Source organism: Meriones unguiculatus, chromosome 1, assembly GCF_030254825.1.
Source record: "Meriones unguiculatus strain TT.TT164.6M chromosome 1, Bangor_MerUng_6.1, whole genome shotgun sequence".
Taxonomy (NCBI): domain Eukaryota; kingdom Metazoa; phylum Chordata; class Mammalia; order Rodentia; family Muridae; genus Meriones; species Meriones unguiculatus.
Genome location: NC_083349.1, coordinates 175163040 through 175182658, shown reverse-complemented (window position 1 = coordinate 175182658; position 19619 = coordinate 175163040). Strand labels below are relative to the sequence as shown.

General features: G+C 36.7%; 2 protein-coding genes across 3 annotated transcripts; both read right to left on the bottom strand.

Annotated features, from left to right (window-relative positions):
* Positions 1-378: 378 nt before the first annotated feature.
* Positions 379-5973, bottom strand: LOC110561346 (olfactory receptor 8B8-like). 2 transcript variants are annotated; one of them, XM_021657724.1, is made up of 2 exons: positions 5960-5973; positions 379-1315 (listed from the first exon to the last, which is right to left on the bottom strand). In XM_021657724.1, the coding sequence occupies exons 1-2, from the start codon at positions 5971-5973 to the stop codon at positions 379-381; spliced, it is 951 nt and encodes a 316-aa protein (XP_021513399.1). The 2 variants fall into 2 exon arrangements, with proteins under 2 accessions (XP_021513399.1, XP_021513400.1); XM_021657725.1 differs by lacking the exon at positions 5960-5973 and adding an exon at positions 3160-3173.
* Positions 5974-13241: 7268 nt separating this feature from the next.
* LOC110561343 (olfactory receptor 8B8-like) lies at positions 13242-14186 on the bottom strand. The gene has a single exon (XM_021657722.1). The coding sequence runs from the start codon at positions 14172-14174 to the stop codon at positions 13242-13244; it is 933 nt and encodes a 310-aa protein (XP_021513397.1). The 5' UTR covers positions 14175-14186.
* Positions 14187-19619: the final 5433 nt, after the last annotated feature.

Sequence of the window (19619 nt, the reverse complement as noted above, 5' to 3'; positions counted from 1 at the left end):
GACAGACTATTTGACTCACCACTAAAAAGTAATAAATAACTGTACTTCCCAGTGATAGGCTGGCATTTATCATTTAAGTAATTTTTGTTGGGATTTGTCAGAACCATTAATATTTTTGAGAATGCAGTCCAATGGCAATGAAAGGGAAAATTTGTTTTTCTTACTGATGTTCTCAAATTGCTAAACACAGTAGAGAATAAAAGCTTTCCAATGATAGGTATAAAGAAAAAACCTACTGAAAATAAAACAAGTTACAAAGTCTCTACTCCACGGTAAAAAAAAAAAAAATACAATACAATGAAGAATGTAAGAAAATATATTAACCAATACACAGTAAATCTTGGAAGTATAACAGGTGAAAGAGACACCAAGTTCTGTCTAAAACTTTCTTTTGGTTAGGGTTTTTTCCAGAGCAATTTTAACATCCTTGTTCCTAAGGCTATAAATTAATGGGTTCATCATGGGAACCACAATGTTATAAAAGACAGAAGATATTTTTCCCTGATCCATGGACTCTGCTGAGGAAGGTTTTAGATACATAAATGCACATGAGCCAAAGAACAGAGAAACAGCAATTATGTGGGAGCTACAGGTGCTGAAGGCTTTGGACCTGCCTGCAGTGGATCTTATTTTGAGGATGCTGGAGAGGATAAAGCCATAAGAGGTAAAGATGATGACAGTAGGCACAATGATGTCCTTTCCTGCTACAATGAACAACTCTATCTCATTGACATAGGTGCTGGTGCAGGAGAGCTGCAGCAAAGGGAGGAGATCACAGAAGTAGTGGTTGATGGTGTTTCCATCACAGAATGTCAGTCTCAGAACACATCCAGTGTGGATTATGGCACCAGAAAACCCCATCAAATATGAACCAAGTATAAGATAGGAGCACACCTTAGGAGACATGACAACATTATACAAGAGTGGATTACAAATGGCCACATAGCGATCATAGGCCATTGCTGTCAGTACATAACATTCAGAAATGACAAAAAAACAGAAGAAGTAGAATTGGCTCATACATCCCTCATAAGAAATAACATTCCTCTTTAGTATGAAGTTCATCAGCATTTTAGGTGTAATTGCTGAACAGTAACAAAGATCTATGCAGGACAAATTGAAGAGGAAAAAATACATGGGGTTGTGAAGGTGAGAATTCAGCACAATCAGCATGATCAAAGCCAAATTCCCCAATGTGGTTATCATGTACATCACCAGAAAGAGTAGGAACAAGGGTATTTGTAGGTCAGGCTGGTCTGTTAATCCCACCAAGATGAATTCAGTGACCAAGGAAGCATTTTCCAGAGTCATTCTTCTATAAAAGTATCTGTAGTAACAGCAACAACAAAAAGATGAAATTAGGTAACATAAAAGAACATACCACCAAGGCTTCTCCTATATAAGTGAGGTATCTACAAGAAATGTCTGAAATTGAGTAATTTGAAACCAGAGAGCCGCATTTCATGATACCACATGGTTCAATGGCTTCATCTTCCACTTTAAACACTGAGTATATTATAGAATATCAACAACAGTGTATAAAAGCTGACTAAGCTACACAATACAACTATTCAAAAAACTAGGGGAGAAGGGAAAGCAGGTTGTGTCAACTCAAATTGCCCCTCCTGTCTTTTTCAGTTTTTCCTTGACTGAGCTTCTCCCTTAGTCTGAAAGAGGGTAGAGCATCATGCTACTGAACTTCATCTACATTGGACCCTTGCAGAATTGCTACATAAATAAAAGAACTTAATTCTAGGAGTAGCTAATGTAGTGGACTCTGTGTCCAATCTGATAGTTTAAAAGGGACTGGCAGATGTTGATGTATTAACTTCTTGTACAAGGAAACCAATAGCTTATTGGGTATGCTTCAAAACGCAGCAAGCTTGCACTGGGCAATAAAGAGAGAACTAGTCACTGAATTGACTGTGAGTTGAAAGAAGTAGTGAGAATTCTGGAATTTTCTTTTTTAAAAGAAAACACAGAAATATAAGAATATGTTTTCTTTTATTCCCAGGTGTGGGGATACGGGCTGACTATGATTTGACTCTTGTTCTAGAAGAGGCAGAGTTTCGCCAGCTGCAGATAGTTTCTATGATGGTGTGACATTTGGAATTCTGGGAATTTTTCAGAGGGTATATAAATGTTAGGGGCCCTGAGGGGTGAGATTGGGGGTTGTTGGCCATTCAGGGGGTTGCTCATTCAGCTTGCGGTTTGTTAATAGTTTTGATTACAGAAAAAAGAAAAAGAAATTAGATTCAAGGATCCCTGTCTCCCTCTCCTCCCTCTATTCTTCTTTCTCTCCTCTCTAGTGATAGGGAGTGACAACTGGGTGCTAAAGGTTTGGAAAAAAGAAGAACACACAAAGTAGCAAAGACCAGGTACAAAAAGGATCACATTTAAATGTGTTTTTGAGGTTTGGCTGAATCTGTCTCTCTTTCTCTCTGTCCGTCTTTCCCTCTGTCTTTCTTTCTTTCTATCTGTCTGTATGCCTGTCTTTCTCTCTGTGTGTATGTGTGCTTGTACGAGAGTGTGTGTGTATTTGTGTGTATGCACATGAGCCCACAAGCTCATTTTCCTAGCATTTAATTCATACCAAGTAAAGATGACAGAACAAACTGAAAAGCATACAGTTTGGGGAGATTATTGTGAACCACCTTGCAAGTAGTAATCTCCAGTTAGATGATCTTTGTCAAGCAAATAGGAGCCATGCAAATAAGCACTCTTAGGGTCTTGCAGGTACTGGGGCTAGGATGCAACTTCTTCAAGTAGGCTGCAGCACTCCTGATGTTAAGTATTTGAGAGTCCCAGACTTTGCTGTAGAAATTCTCCTAGAAAGGACTACCTTCATTTTATAGTTTCTTACTGGTAGCTTTCTTTCCAATTTAGACACCAGCCTTGTCACAACAAAACCCTTAAGTTCAGAAGTGAGATCTGTCTATTGAAATAGAACTTGTTGATTAAAACACCACAGGCAACTTCTGTTTTTGTTGCCCATACAAACATCTCCTGCTCAGTTTGCAGGACATTTCCCAGTGAATTTTGGTTAGATTTTATGACTGCACACATTGGGAAAGAAAGCAAGATCTCAGATGTTGGGTTTCAGTTCAAATGAAGTCTTTCTGCAAACACAATAAGCTCAAATCTTAAAATGGAAAATACTTTTTGACCTCCATGATACGTATAATCTAATGGTTTCCACACAAGCAGAAAAGAGGATGTTGGTTACTAGAGAAAATGGGAGAAAAAAATCAAGATAAAAGGGTAAAAGGATGTCAAATGTCACTATAAAATGTGCTGAAAAGCAAAAGAATAGCTATAAATACAAGATGTTTGTTTTAAACATACAAGGAATCTATGCTAAAAATGAAATTCATTCATTTGGGAAAAATGCCTAGACGTGGAGATCAACATGTTAAAGAAAATAATGCCTCAATGTCAACCTGAAATTGTTAAGAGGATATGTCTCATGGTCACCTTCTCACTACATGTATGTACATTAAAACAAAATAAAAGGAGGCTTGTGTGCAAGAAAACCATGCTTGAATTAGTGTCATTGTTGGACATTTCACACTTAACACATGAATTAAAACAAATTTCTTATCTCACATTATCATTTTAGAGTTTAGAGATATTAAAGTGAAGGTGCCAAATAAAAAGTGAAATATTGGAATAGAATTCAAAACTTACCCTCTTGTGTTGAGAAAACTTTCTTGCTTGCTTACCGGTTTTATTTACCCTGGTCTCCTGAAGAAGATTTAGATTTCCTTGATTCCAAGATATAGAGCACAAAATTAATAACCCATACTCTTTGGAAGTCTTTCTGAAATACTAATCACAATTCATAAAACTTCTCCCTCACATTCTAAAGAATCACAGAGAAGCATGAAGCTTTTCTTTTTATCATGCTGGCCCCTGGGTGAGACACCAGAATATGTTACATAAATTTACTCCTATCCTACTGTGGGTAAGGCTGTGGGTAAGGAAGGGTTTTCCTCAGTCTCTTCTCTGGATACAGGGCCCAGATTTAAAGAGGTAATGGGGTTAATGTATGTGCCTGCTAGTCCATGGTGCGTGACCAGATCTTTAGAGACCAGTTCCCTATTCAGGTATGCCTTCCTCTTTAGGGAATACACTTCCGCTCCGCTTGGGCCAATACTGAACTCGGCATCTGCCAGCCACCTTCATCTCTTTAGGGAAATCTGCTGCTTTTCTTATTTTCTCTTAGCTTCCAGATTCATACATGGAAATGTTCCACTGAGTCTACTTCCAATATCATCTACAATCTCATTATTTTTAATTTCAAGGAAGTTACCTTTTGGAAAATATTTTTTCATAGTCATGTTTTGTTTTTACAGATCTCTATCAAACTCAGGAAGTAACCCATGCTAGGTATGTGCTCTACCACTGAGCAGTATTTCCAGACCTCCAAGACTCTAAAACCACATTTACTGCTCTGTGTGAAGTGGAGTACTCTTTTAATTCCACCACTCAAGAGGTAGAAGCAGGCAAATCTCTGTGAATTCACAGCTGGCCTATTTCTACCTATTAAATGCCAGGAGAGCCAGGGCAACATAATAAGATATTTTCTCAAAACAAAAACAAATGAAATCACATTTAGAGTTGCAAATTTAATCTCATGCAAGTTTGGTTTATTTTTCTTTGTGTTGTTGTTTTTTCTATTTTCAACATTTTTTATATTGCTATAGGCTAACTGATAGAAAAAAAATCAAGGTAAAAAAAAAAAGAGAGGCATATACCCAAATGATCAGTAAATTAACAAACATTTTAAAGTATGTAACATGCCAGCACAAAATGCAAATTAAAACCATTTTGAAATTGCATTTTATCCCACAACTATCATGAGATAATCAAATGACAGCAAATGCTGATGAGGATGCGGAAGAAAGCTAACACTTATACATTATTGTGGCATATGAACTGGTGCCACCACTGTATAAATAAGTATGGGTTCTTCAAAAAGCAGGAATCCTAGTTACCATGACGGAGCTACACTATCCCTGAACACATATCCAAAGACTCTATATCCTACTAAAGAGATGTGATCACATACACGTTGATCACTGCTTTATTCACAATAGCTAGAAAATGGAATTGGCTTGTAGATAAATAAAATATTAATGGATAATAAGCTAATCACATAATTCTTATCCTTTAGTCTATTAGTAGGTAGCATTGTGTTATTGAATTTTATAGAGCAGCTGTTTCTCGCTTTATGTAATATTCTTATATAGATAATTTGGTCATGAAAAATGGCTTTTTAAATATGTTGTTAAATTGCTTATATTGAACTATCCTTTCATCCCTAAAATGAAGTACAATTTGTTATTGTGAATGATTTTTGGGATATGTCTTAGATTTTATATACCACAATTTTAATAACAATGTTTTATACCATTTTATTAGCAAGACAGACACATAATTTTATTCCTTAATTGCTTTACCCAGTTTTAGAATTAGAATATTCTTTTAGATTTTCTACTTTACTGGACACAGGATTTTGCATTTCATCTACTTTAGATTTTCTACTTTACTGGACACAGGATTCTGAATTTCATCAGTCTATTGTAATATTGCCATTTTTATTTTTAACAATATTAATGTGTGCTTTCTCTTTCTTTTGGTTATCATGGATAGGAATAGACACTCTTGATTGTCTTTTAAATAACCTTCACCTTGTTTCATTGCTTTTTTTGTATTTATATTTTTATTTCCATTTCTTCTATATCTGAAATAATATTTCTTATTTCTTTCTAATTTCTTATTCGGGGTTTAATTTATTTTTATTTTTCTAATGTCTTAAAACATGGCTCTTTGATCACCTCCCCATGAATGGGGGAGCAGCCTTACCAGGCCACAGAGGAAGACATTGCAGCCAATCCTGATGAGACATGATAGGCTAGGGTCATGAAGGGGAGGATGACCTCCCCTATCAGTGGACTTAGAGAGGGGCATGGGAGGAGATGAGAGAAGAAGGTGGGATTGGGAGGGGTCTATAGCTGAGATACAAAGTGAATAAACTGTAATTAATATAAAAATAAAAATTTAAAAAACATTCTATTAAGCTACATATTAAGTTATATTTTCAAGCTTTCTCTACCTTCATAATAAAATTATTTTAGCTCTTAGCTTCTATAATCTTAGAACCATTTTCCTTGTGTCCACAAGGTCCAGTATATTAAGTTTTTATTTCATTCTAATCTATGAATATTTTATTTTTTTCCTGATATATTTTATAGAACATTCATGATTTAAAAAATGTACTATTCTGGCTATTACAAATAAAACTCCTACAAACATGGTTGAGCAAATGTCCTTGTTGTGTACTTGAGCAAATTTTGGGCATATACCTAGCAGTGGTATAGCTGGGTCTTGAGGAAGCATTATTCCTAATTGAGTAAGCACCAGATTGACTTCCAAAGTGGTTGTACCAGTTTACATTCCTACCAGCAATGAAGGAGGGTTCCCCTTTCTCCGCAACTTCTCCAACATGTGTTGTCACTTGAGTTTTTGATCTTGGCCATTCTGATGGGTGTAAGGTGAAATCTCAGGGTCATTTTGATTTGCATTTCCCCAATGGCTAATGAGGTTGAGCATCTCTTTAAGTGTTTCTCTGCCATTCGATATTCCTCTATCAAGAATTCTCTGTTTAGCTCTGTTCCCCTTTTTTTAATTGGATTACTTGGTTTATTGCTTTTCAGCTTCTTTAGATCTTTATATATACTGGATATTAGCCCTCTGTCAGATAAAGGGTTGGTGAAGATTCTTTCCCAATCTGTAGGCGTTCGTTTTAGTTTTGATGATGGTGTCCTTTGCTTTACAGAAGCTTTTCAGTTTCATGAGGTCCCATTTATTGATTGTTGCTCTTAGAGCCTGTGCTGTTGGTGTTCTGTTCAGGAAGTTGTCTCCTGTGCCAATGAGTTGAGTTCTAGGCTGTTCTATTTGTAATAGCCAGAACCTGGAAACAACCCAGATGACCATCAATGGGGGAATGGATGCAGAAATCGTGGTATTTTTACACAATGGAATACTACTCATCAATCAAAAATGAGAAAATCATGAAATTTGCAGGCAAATGGTGGGATCTAGAAAAGATCATTCTGAGTGAAGTATCCCAGAAGGAGAAAGACAAACATGGTATATACACACTTATATAGACCTAGAAGATATGATAAACATAATGAAGTCTATACACCTGAAGAAGATAAACAAGAAAGCAGACATGGGGTAAGATGATCAATCCTCACTGAGAAAGACAAATGAGATGTGCATTGGACGTATGACAGGAGTCTACCACAGAAGGCATCTGAAAGACTCTACCAAGCAGCATTTCAAAACAGATACTAAGACTCATAACCAAACCTTTGGCAGAAGGGTTTGACGTGGAAAGGATAGGAGCCCCACAAGGACCAAATATATCTGGGCACAGGGTTTTTTTCTGAAACTGTTTCTCCAACCAAGGACCATGTATGGATATAACCTAGAACCTTTGCTCGGACGAAGCTTGTGGTAGCTCAATAACCAATTGGTTTCCCATAGTAAGGGGAACAGGGACTATCTCTGACAGGAACTCAATGGCAGGCTCTTTGACCTCCCCACTCCCCAAGGGAGGAGCAGTCCTGCTAGGCCACAGAGGAGGACTTTGCAGCCACTCCTGAAGATACTTGACAAAACAGGGCCAGAAAGAAGAAAGGGGAGGAGGTCCTCCCCAATCCGTGAACTTGGAAAGGGGCAGCAAGAAGCTGAGGGAGGGAGGGTGGGATTGGGAGGGAATAAGGGAGCAGGATACAGTTGGGATACAGAGTTAATAAAATGTAACTAATAATAATAAACAATAATTTAAAAAATGTACTGTTCAGTCTCTATGATTTAATATATTTTCTTTTTTAAATTAAAACTTTTTTAATTTTTAATTTTTATTTTTATTAATTACAATTTATTCACCTTGTATTTCCCCTATAGTTCCCTTCTTCCTCCCCTCCCAAACCCATCCTCTCTCCCCCTTCTCTACCCATGCCCCTCCCCCAGTCCACAGATAGGAGAGGTCTTCCTCCCCTTCCTTCTGATCCTAGTCTATCATTCTCATCAGGACTGGCTGCATTGTCATCTTCTGTGGCCTGGTAAGGCTGCTCCCCTCTCAGGGGGAGGTGATCAAAGAGCAGGAAATCAGTTCATGTCAGAGAAGGTCCCTGTTCCCATTACTATGGAATCCACTTGGACCCTGAACTGCCATGGGCTACATTTGTGCAGGGGTTCTAAGTTATCTCCATGAATTGTCCTTGGTTGGAGTCTCAGTCTCAGAAAAGACCCCTGTGCCAGATATTTTGTTTCTGTTGCTCTCCTTGTGGAGCTCCTGTTCTCTCCAGATCTTACTATTTCCCACTTCTTTCATAAGATTCCCTGCACTCTATCCAAAGTTGGCCATAAGTCTCAGCATCTGCTTTGATACCCTGCATGGTGGAGCCTTTCAGAGGCCCTCTGTGGCAGGCTCCTGTCCTGTTCCCTGTATATTTTTACTCTTGATTTCAGTTTTTAACTATTGTAATCAGAAAGACCACAAGAAACCGCTTCATTTTTTTGTTGGTTTGCTATTACTGAAACTTTATTTATGTTTTAAAATGTGGTCTACTTTTAAAAAGTTCCATAGTCTGCTGAGAGTGTATACTTTCTAGTTTTTACACAAATGTCCATTTGATATCTACTAAATATTTTTTACTTGGGGTGTCATTTAATTCTGATGCTTAATTTTACCTGCATACCCCACATGCTGTTAGAAATGGGGTGCTGAAACTATCCAGTATTATTAGCTTAAGGTCAGTGTGTCTCATGAATTTGGGTGTGCTAATGCTTGGTGAAATTATATTTAAAAATATAATATCCTCTAAATTGATGACTGTCTTCATCAGTATGAATTGATATTCTTTATCCCTCTGAATAATCTTTTATTGAAATCCATTTTGTTGTTGCTGTTGTTGTTGTCGAGACAGGGTTTCTCTGTGTAGCCTTGACAATCCTAGACTCACTTTGTAGACCAGCCTGGCTTCTAACTCACAAAGATCCACCTGCCTCTGCCTTCCTGAGTGCTGGGATTTGAAACCCATTTTTTCTATTAAATTTTTATTTTTTGTATTAATTACAGTTTATTCACTTTGTATCCCAGCTGTAGCCCTTTCCCTCCTCCCCTCCCAATCAACCCAACCCCCCCAACTCCTCCTGTGCCCCTTCCCAAGTCCACGGATAGGGGAGGTCCTCCTCCCCTTCCATCTGACCCTAGCTTATCCAATCTCATCCAAACTGGCTGCATTGTCGTCCTCTGTGGCTTGGCAAGGCTGCTCCCTATCCAGGGGAGACGCTCAAAGAACTAGCTCGAGTTGAGGTCAGAGACAGTCCCTGTTCCCCTTACTAGGAAACACACTTGGATACTGAGCTGCCATGGGCTACATCTAAGCAAGGGTTCTAGGTTATATCCATGAATGGTCCTTGGTTGGAGTATCAGCCTCAGAAAAGACACCTGTGCCCAGATATTTTGGTTCTGCCACCATGCTTGTGGAGCCCCTATCCTCTACAGGTTTTACTATCTCCCCTTTCTTTCCTAAGATTCCCTGCACTCTGCCCAAAGTTTGGTATGAGTCTCATTATCTGCTTTTATACAAGGCTGGGTAGAGTCTTTCAGAGGGCCTACATGTTTCCTGTTTTCTCCTTCTTCCAAAGTCCTTCCTGTTTGCCTTTCTTTCTTTCTGAGTGAGGATTGATCATCTTAGGAGGATTGGTCCTCCTTCTAGCTCACCTTCTTTAGGTGTAGAGACTTTTGTAGGTTTATCATATATTATATGTCTAGTATTCACTTATAAGTGAGTATATACTGTGTGTGCCTTTCTGTTTCTAGAATACCTCTCAGGATGATCTTTTCTAGATCCCAGCATTTGCCTGCAAATTTCATGATTTTCTTGGTTTTTAATTGCTGAGTAATATTCCATTGTGTAAATGTACCACAATTTCTGTATCCATTCCTCCATTGAGGGACGTCTGGGTTGTTTCCAGGTTCTGGCTATTACAAATAAAGCTGATATGCACATGGATGAACAAATATCCTTGTTGTGTACTTTAGCATATTTTCGTTATATGTGTAAGAGTGGTATAGCTGGATCTTGAGAAAGCGCTATTCCTAATTGAGAAAGTGCCAGATTGATTTCCAAAGGGGTTGTAAAAGTTTACATTCCCACCAGCAGTGGAGGAGGGTTCCCCTTTCTCCACATCTACTCCAGCATGTATTGTCACTTGATTTTTTGATCTTCGCCATTCTCATGGGTGTAAGGTGAAATCTCAGTGTCGTTTTGATTTTCATCTCCCTGATGACTAAGGACATTGAAAATTTCTTTGTTTCTCTGCCATTCTATAATCCTCGACAGAAAATTCACTGTTTAGCTCCGTACCCCATTTTTTAATTGGATTAGTTGATTGGTTGCTTTTTAACTTCTCTAGTTCTTTGTATATACTGGATATCAGCCCTCTGTCAGCTATAAGGTTGGTGAAGATCCTTTCCCAGTCTGTAGGCTGTCATTTCGGTCTGATGACAGTGTCCTTTGCTTTTCAGTTTTATGAGGTCCCATTTATTGATTGTTGCTCTTAGAGCCTGTGCTGTTGGTGTTCTGTTCAGGAAGTTGTCTCCTGTGCCAATGAGTTTTAGGTTCTTCCCCACTTTTTCTTCTAACCGATTTAGTGTGTCTGGTTTTATGTTGAGGTCTTTGATCCACTTGGACTTTAGGCCTCTGCAGAGTGATAAATATGGATCTACTTGCATGTTTCTACATGTAGACATCCAGTTAGACCATTTTAAAGACATCAGTACTAGTAAACCAGTTTGCTTTTTAGTTGTATTTTTTGGAATTTGTATTTCTAGACTATCACTCAAGGCTGTTTTTGTCTTTGCCATTAATGTCCATTTCTTGAGAGCAAGTAAAAGATACAATCTATTTTTAAACCAAGTGATTTAGCACATGTCTATAATTACAGAATTGAGATCGCCACATTCATACTTATTTTTTAAAATTATATTTTAATTGCTATCATTTCCTGTTTTATAAGGTTTGGCACATTCTTAATTCCTACTTGCTTAATTGTTCTAATGCAATTTATTATATTCTTTAGTTTCATGCCTGTTTATCTTTTTCTTCAGTATAATAAAAACACCAAAATAATAAATATCAATGTAATACAAAGCTGTTTATTGCTTATGATTACTTATTATCAGCACAATCATCTTTTGATTTGTTTTCTCCAAAAACAAATCTACCTCCCATTCTAGAAAGGAAATACAATAATTTGGTTTTGAGCACAAAATTTCTTTCAAATTACTTGATTTATTGATGTTCAGATGTTTTTTGGTTTTGGTTTTTTTCATTTTAAAAATTTTATTTTATTAATTACACTTTATTCACTTTGTATCCCCCCATAAGCCTCTCCCTCCTCTCCTCCTGGTCCCACCCTCCCTCCCCCTTCTTCACACATGCCCCTCCCCAAGTCCACTGATAGGGGAGGTCCTCCTCTCCTTCCTTCTGATCTTAGTCTATCATGTTCAGATGTTTAAGAGTTCCCTACTGAAATAAGAGGCTTTGGTGACTATAAGCCAACACTGATTCATTATATAAAAGTCCAGATATCAGAAAAACATTAATTGTTCCCCGATATTCTTACCTTCAGAAATTAATATTTCTTTATTAGTAATAGCTTAAACCTAGCCTACTAAGGGAAATCTAGAAGTTTCTAAATATTTAAGGCTTTTTTCTTTGTAGATATATTATGATAGAATGTTTTTTTTATTTTTCTTATTTTCTTGAGTTTCAGTTATCATTCCTCCTTTATTTTAATTCATTTATTAATTAACAAATTAATTTATTGTGGCATATGCATACCATAGTACATGTGTGGAAGTCAGAGATTCCTTCAGGAATCAATTTTTTCCTTCCATCCTGTGGGTTCTAGGGATTGAACACAGGACATCAGTCTTGGCAGGTGCCAAGACTGTGAGATGATGCACCATCTCACCCAACCACTATTTTTTTTTCAAATTCTACCCAAATGTAGCCATTTCCTTTTCACATCCAAACATCATTATCTTGTGACCATAGCAAACTGTAGATTTTCTCAAAACTTTGAAAGTGGAAGAAAATACAGAAAATAAACATGTGTTTAGATTAAAATGAAACTTGTAAACCCCATTAGAGAGGGAACTCACATATTTTGTTTTTGTGTCCGGGCATGAAGGTATGTGTTAAGCTCTTTCCTTTCCTATGCTGGTTTTCTTAAATATCAAATGCCTGAAAACATTCCAAATTCAAATTTTTGATTGTTTTTGAACAAAATCTGGCTTTTTCAGCCAATAACCTTCAACTATCTTAAATCACAACAAAAAGAGCCTTTAAAATATTTTCTGGTTTAAAACAAATCAACATTTATCCTGATAAATGTGTAAATGTGTTGCCCATGTAAAAAAAAAAAAAAAGGAGGCAGTCACTTTCATAAAAGAATGATTGTTTTATTTTATTTTATGCCTTCACTGAAACAAAACTAGTAAATGTTGTGTGTCCAAAGCTAAAAAAGGGCATCCTTTTACTTGAGGCTTTATTAAAATAATTGTCACACTTTATTTATCAATCTTGCTGCAAATTAGTATTCTATTTGTGATATATATATATGCATATATGATGCAATCTAGTGAGAGTTTTGGTACAATGATGAATATTAAAAAAATACAACAAAGAATCTCAATGTTTACAGCAAAAAGACAGATTGTATTTGATGGTCTTTGTGGAACTTTGTCTACACCTAAGATAATCATTTATGAAGTTCAATGATGGGAATTAAAGCTAGACATAGTCTCATTTGTGAATTCAATAGAATGTAATAAAAAGAATCACACACCCTTTTCCTTAGAAAAATTTTATCTTAGCATTTGTTTTATCACTTAATAAAGAATTTATCTTTCCTAAAAGAAAAAATATCAAAAATGATTATAAAAAATCAATTAATCAAATGTTTTAATGATAAAATATGTACTAAATGATAAGAGGAAAAAGGTAGCTATTGTTAACAAAATCTGCAAATTAATTTAGAATATACTTAACAATTACACAAGAAAATAGGAGAACATTTCTTCTTCTAATATTTTAGTAAAAATTTATAAATTTCTACATAACTACAGGTAACTAGACATGCTGTTTCTATCATAATTTCAACATGCTCAAGGTTTTCCTCAGGGCAACTTTAACATCTTTGTTCCTCAAGCTGTAGATTAAGGGGTTCATCATGGGGACCACATTGGTATAAAAGACAGAAGAGATTTTTCCCTCATCCATTGACCCAGCTGAGGAGGGTTTAAGATACATAAATGCACCCGATCCAAAGAACAGAGAAACAGCAATGATGTGAGAACTGCAGGTGCTGAAGGCCTTGGACCTGCCCTCATTGGAGCTGATGTGGAAGATGATGGAGAGAATGAAACCATAAGAGATGAAGATGGTGATGCTGGGCACAGTGATGTTGATGCCAACCACGATAAAAACCTCCAGCTCGTTGACATAGGTGCTGGTGCAGGAAAGCTGCATCACAGGGAGGATGTCGCAGAAGTAGTGGTTGATGGTATTTGCATCACAGAAAACCAGTTTCAGCATGAATCCTGTGTGAGCCATGGCACCGGAAAATGCCATCAAGTATGAACCGAGCATTAGGTAGGAACATATTTTAGGGGACATAACAATGTTATATAAGAGTGGATTACAGATGGCCACATAGCGATCATAGGCCATTGACATTAATACATAACACTCAGAAATAACGAAAAATGAGTAAAAATAAAGTTGGGTCATACAGCCCATATAAGAGATAATATTCTTACTTAACATAAAGTTCAATAACATTTTGGGTGTAAACACTGAAGAATAACAGAGATCTATTAAAGACAAGTTAAAGAGAAAAAAGTACATGGGAGTATGAAGGTGTGAATTCAGTCCGATTAGAATTATCAAACCCAAATTCCCCATCATAGTTACCATATACATTAAAAGAAACAGGAACAGCAGAGGCAGCTGAAGATTGGGCTGGTCTGTTAAGCCAATCAGAATGAATTCCGTCACAAAAGACCTATTTCCAAAAACCATTTTTTTTTCTATTGGAATCTGTGGGCACAGGACAATGTGTTACGTTATAAAGCAGTTTAACTCTTCCCATATATAATCTCTTGCCACCAATATGTATTCACAGGAAAATTTCAAGTCTATCTCAGTTTCAAACTGTAGACTCTACCTTTCTCATGACCATGAGTGGCATAGAATCTCCCCAGTTTGATAATATGCTTCTACTCAGTGTTATTCAGCTACTTAATGAATGAAGGCTGTGTCAATTCATGAAATATAACTGCTCACAAACCAAGGTATAAGGAAGGTGGGAGTGGGAAGACATGACTTTTATCTTATTATTTCTTCCTTGTCTTTATTTACTTGCTTTCTGGGGAAAAAAACAGCAATGGAATATTTAATCAGTGCTGATCTCTATTCCATGCATAAGAAAGGATTCTGCCTACAGTCAAAGTTCCTAAGTACTGTATGCCACAGAATCAAAGTTCTAAATCTACTTTTAAAATTTCTGTACTTAACACAAATAAATAAATAAATAAATAAATACAATTCCATAAATGGAGAAGGAATTTATTTAGACTGTATTTCTAAACTATCTCTATTTTCTATCTGGAATATATTTATGTCAGCTTTATTTCCATCACAGGGTTTAATAGATGGGGAAGATATCAACCTGTCTTATATTTCTAAACCTCCATCATAAACAAAGTCATTAAGGTACGTAGAATCCATAAACTCACCCTTGTTGAGCCAGAAAACATTGGTGTTTCTTCATTCTTGCTTGAAGTGAAAATTTCAGGATTTGTGTTTTATGGAGTTTTTGCTCTTGTTACTAAGACTTAGTTACCAAAGTGCCTCCGAAATATTTAGGAAGTGTAGGTTACATTTTCTGATTAAGATTTTTCATTACTTATTCATAACATGGAAAGTCTTCACATTGGTCTATTTGCACCTTTTTAATATGGAGAAGGCTCAGTGTGAGTATAATAATATTAACATAACATAGAAGGTTTTAAACAGAATGAAAGCTTGTTTGTTCTCTTCCCTTGAGAACAGACCTTCAGTATAAGAAGGGAGTAAAAGGATTTTATTTATACCCTGGACCAAGATCTAACCTTAATCCCTAAGGAACTTGCAATTTCACTGAAGTTTTTTATTCACCCTTGGGCTTATACAACTCCCAGACAAGCCCCAAAACAAAATTCCATCTCTATATTGTAGTCACATCTGAATAGAAATATTATCACATTTCTTCCCACATCCTAAATAGAAATAATCCAAGTGTTCTCATTTTATATTTCCTAATTCCTTTGTCTGAAACAGTTCAATAATTGGAGTAGCTCAGTTCAATAGCCTCTCATAAAATATTTTATTTTGTAAAATTTCACCCTTCCAAAGCTTGTACTTTTACAATAATTAGAATTTGCACCCTAAGGGTCTTTCTAAGAATTCAATGTAATTAGTTCTACCAGCTAAACTTCCTTTGTTTTATGTTCATCATTTGTAAAGTAGTGATATTGACTAAGAACACATATCTTATCAGGTTGTGGTGCAACTAAATTAAATATTGTTAAACTGGTAATCCATAATGTATTGTATTACTCTTGGTTGCCCACCAGATGGAAACAACATATTTCTGAAAAACACCTTTTGGCTGCAGGATATAGAGAAATCAATCTTGAAAGAAACAAGAAACTTTCTCTCTCTCTCTCTCTCTCTCTCTCTCTCTCTCTCTCTCTCTACTGGCTAGTATTCATAGTATGGGCCATCACTATGCAGAATGGTAGGTATAAAAAGATACAAAGACATTAATGATATTATCTACTGATGGACCCTGCATACTACAATGTGAATCTGCAAGGCAAGATGTCCCCACTGGTGCTATAATGAAAATACTGTCTAGGGTCAGGTGGAAGGTGTGGGGGACCTCCTCTATCAGCAGACTGGGGGAGGGGCTTAGAAGGAGAAGAGGGAGAAGGGTGGAAGGGAGGGGATAAGGGGGCTACAGCTCAAAAATGAATAAATTGTAATAATAAATACAAATAAAATGCAAAAAAAGAAAAGAGTATAATCAGCTGTTCACTTTATTGGATTCCTGTTTCACAGGAAAAATATTTTATCTCTTACTGTAAACATAGCCAAACTCATGGGTAGGATGCCTTGAGTGGAAGGCATGGAATGGAAACATACTGTTAGTGTTTTTATTAAATGGTCATATATTCAAATGGATTTCTAAATATTCATATTACTATAGATCTATATTATTCTCATATTTGGTCAGAGAAGCTTCATATTGCAAAGAGCACTAATGCAGAGATGAGGCCATAACAACAGACAGTGAGGAAATCCAAGGAATCATTAGGTCCTATACCAAAAGCTAATTGCTACAAAATTTGAAAATCTGAATGAAATGGATGATTGTCTTGATAGATTTCATTTACCAAAGTTGAATCAAGATCAGGAAATAAATTAAATAGTCCTATACACCCCAATAAAATAGAAGTTGTCATCAAAAGTCTCCCATCCACAAAAAAAAAAAAAACAGGACCAGACAGTTTCAGTGCAGAATTCTACCAGATTTTCAAAGAAGAGCTAACGACAATACTCGTCAAACTATTTCACACTATAGAAACAGAAGGAACATTACCAAACTCATTTTATGAGGCTACAGTCACCTTGATACCTAAACCACACAAACACCCAGCAAAGAAAGAGAATTTCAGACCAATCTCCTTTATGAATATTGACGCAAAAATACTGAATAAAATACTCGCAAACCAATTCCAAGAACATGTCAAAGGTATCATCCACTATGACCAAGTAGGATAAAAAAGCATTTGACAAAATCCAACACCCTTCGTGTTTAAAGTTTTGGAGAGATCAGGAATACCTGATAGACTAGGGTCAGACAGTAGGGGATGAGGACTTCCCCTATCAGTGGACTAGTAAAGAAGGCTAGAGGAAGAAGAGGAATGGAGGGTGGGATCAGGAGGAAATGAGGGAGGGGACTACAACACAGATACAAAGTGAATGAATTGTAAATGATGATGATGATGTAAAAAGAGAAATTAACCAGCTTCAGTGAGAGTCACTTCAGCTAGTACTAATTGGGGTATGGTTCTTGCTCACCAACCTCAACAATTCCCTGGCTTTACTACTAAGAGTGTACTTTCCTGAACTTCGAATTGTTTTCTAAGATTTTTACATCAGAGCCACTAGCAAAAGCACTTTACCTACTCTTGCTGAACAATCTATTTTTCCAATTCTTTCTAAGGGTAGTGGCCATTGCTAACAATCTACACCTGTAGGTTCTTTTGAAGGATGGTGGTTAAATCATTTCTGCTCTAGCAACTATGCCTGAAAGAGAACAAGCATTGTTATTTGTAAGTGCCAGATATACTGCCCAGTCAGGGCCTGAAGCCTCCTTAGAATTTTCCCACAATTCATATATTATGAGGGACGTGGTGACCATAAGGGCAACAAGCAGTGCTATGCTTCATAACAGCATGATGTCCTCAGAACACATAGTTCTTGGAGCTGTGCCACACCGAGACACACCTGTCAAGGCTCTGCTAGCTGGTGGATCACATTCCATGAGTTCTACAGCTGTTTTGCTGCTGCTCATTCAGACAAGTAGCCCTCCTCTGTGAAAAAGATGAACAATCTGAGAAAGAAATTAGGGAAATAATACCCTTCACAATTACCGGGAAAAAAAATGTATCTTGGAGTAACTATAACCAAGCAAGTGAAAGACTTGTATATTAAACAGAAAAACAAAAACAAAACCAAACAAAACTCTGAAGAAAGAAATATCAGACAATGGAAAGCTCTCCCTTGGTCATGGATTGGTAGGATCAACTTAGTAAAAATGGCCTTCTTACCAAAAGCAATCCACAGATTCAATGCAATTTCCATCAAAATACCAACAATTCTTTACAAATCTTGAAAGTACAATTCTCAACTTCATATGGAAAAAAAAAAACCCAGAATAGCTGAAACAATCCTGTACAATAAAAAATCTTCTGGAAGTATCTCTATCCCTGATCTCAAGCTGTACTATAAAGCAACAGTAATAAAAATGACATGGTCCTGGAAGAGAAACAGACTGGTGTATCAGTGGAATTGAATCAAAGACCCAGAAATATACCCACATGCCTACGGATACAGGATTTTTGACAAAAAAAAGCCAAAATCATACATTGGAAAAAAGATAGCACCTTCAACAAATGGTTCTGGTCTGAATAGATGTCTACATGTAGAAAAAGCAAATAGATACATATTTATTACCCTGCACTAAATTAAATTCCAAGTGGATCAAAGACCTCAACATAAAACCAGACACATTAAATTGGTTAGAAGAAAAAGTGGCGAAGAGCCTTGAACTCATTGTCACAGGATACAACTTCCTGAACAGAACACCAATAGCACAGGCTCTAAGAGCAACAATCAATAAATGGGACTTCATGAAACTGAAAAGCTTCTGTAAAGCAAAAGACACTGTCATCAGAACAAAACAACTGCCTACAGATTGGGAAAGGATCTTCACCAACCCTATATCTGACAGAGGACTAATATCCAGTATATATAAAGAACTCAAAAAGTTAAGCAGCAACAAATCAAGTAATCCAATTAAAAAATGGAGTACAGAGCTAAACAGAGAATTCTCAATAGTAAAATATCGAATGGCAGAGAAACACTTAAAGAAATGTTAAACGTCCTTAGTCATAAGGGAAATGCAAATCAAAATGACCCTAAGATTTCACCTTACACCCATCAGAAAGCAAAGGACACTGTCAACAGAATAAAAGGATAGCCTGTAGACTGGGGAAAGATCTTCACCAACCCCACATCCTGTTGTAACCTGCTTAAACTCTGCAGCTCCTCTGTTGAGACCTACTTTATTCCTTAGCATAAGTGTGGCTCCTCTGTTAATACCTGCTGTAGCCTTTAGTATATCAGAAGCCATTCTGCCTTCAAGTCTCCATTTTGATTATGTCTCTATGGTTTCATTTCTCAAACTCTGAATATTTTTTTTAAATGGACACTCTATGAAGTAAGTCTCCCAACTGCAGAACCAGTCAAATTAAAGGTCAGTTAGAAATGCTTTGTTGTTCTGAGTGAGGATTGATTATCTTACCCAGAGTCCTCCTTCTTGCTTAGCTTCTTTTTTTTTTTTGTTTTTTCAAGTTTTAAATTCATCTTTATTTATTTTGAGACAGGGTTTCTCTGTGTTGCTCAGGTTGTCCCGGACTCACTTTGTAGACCAGGTTGGCCTCAAACTCACAGAGATCCACCTGCCTTTGCATCACCAAGTGCTGGGATTATAGGCATACATCACCTCACCCAACTTATTTTTTTTTTCAATGCAGTTTATTCAGGAACCTTAACAATCCTTGGACCCTGGGGAAAGCCAGCCCACAGCTTAAATAGCCTCTGGGTAGCCAACCCAGGCGTGCCACGTGGGCAATG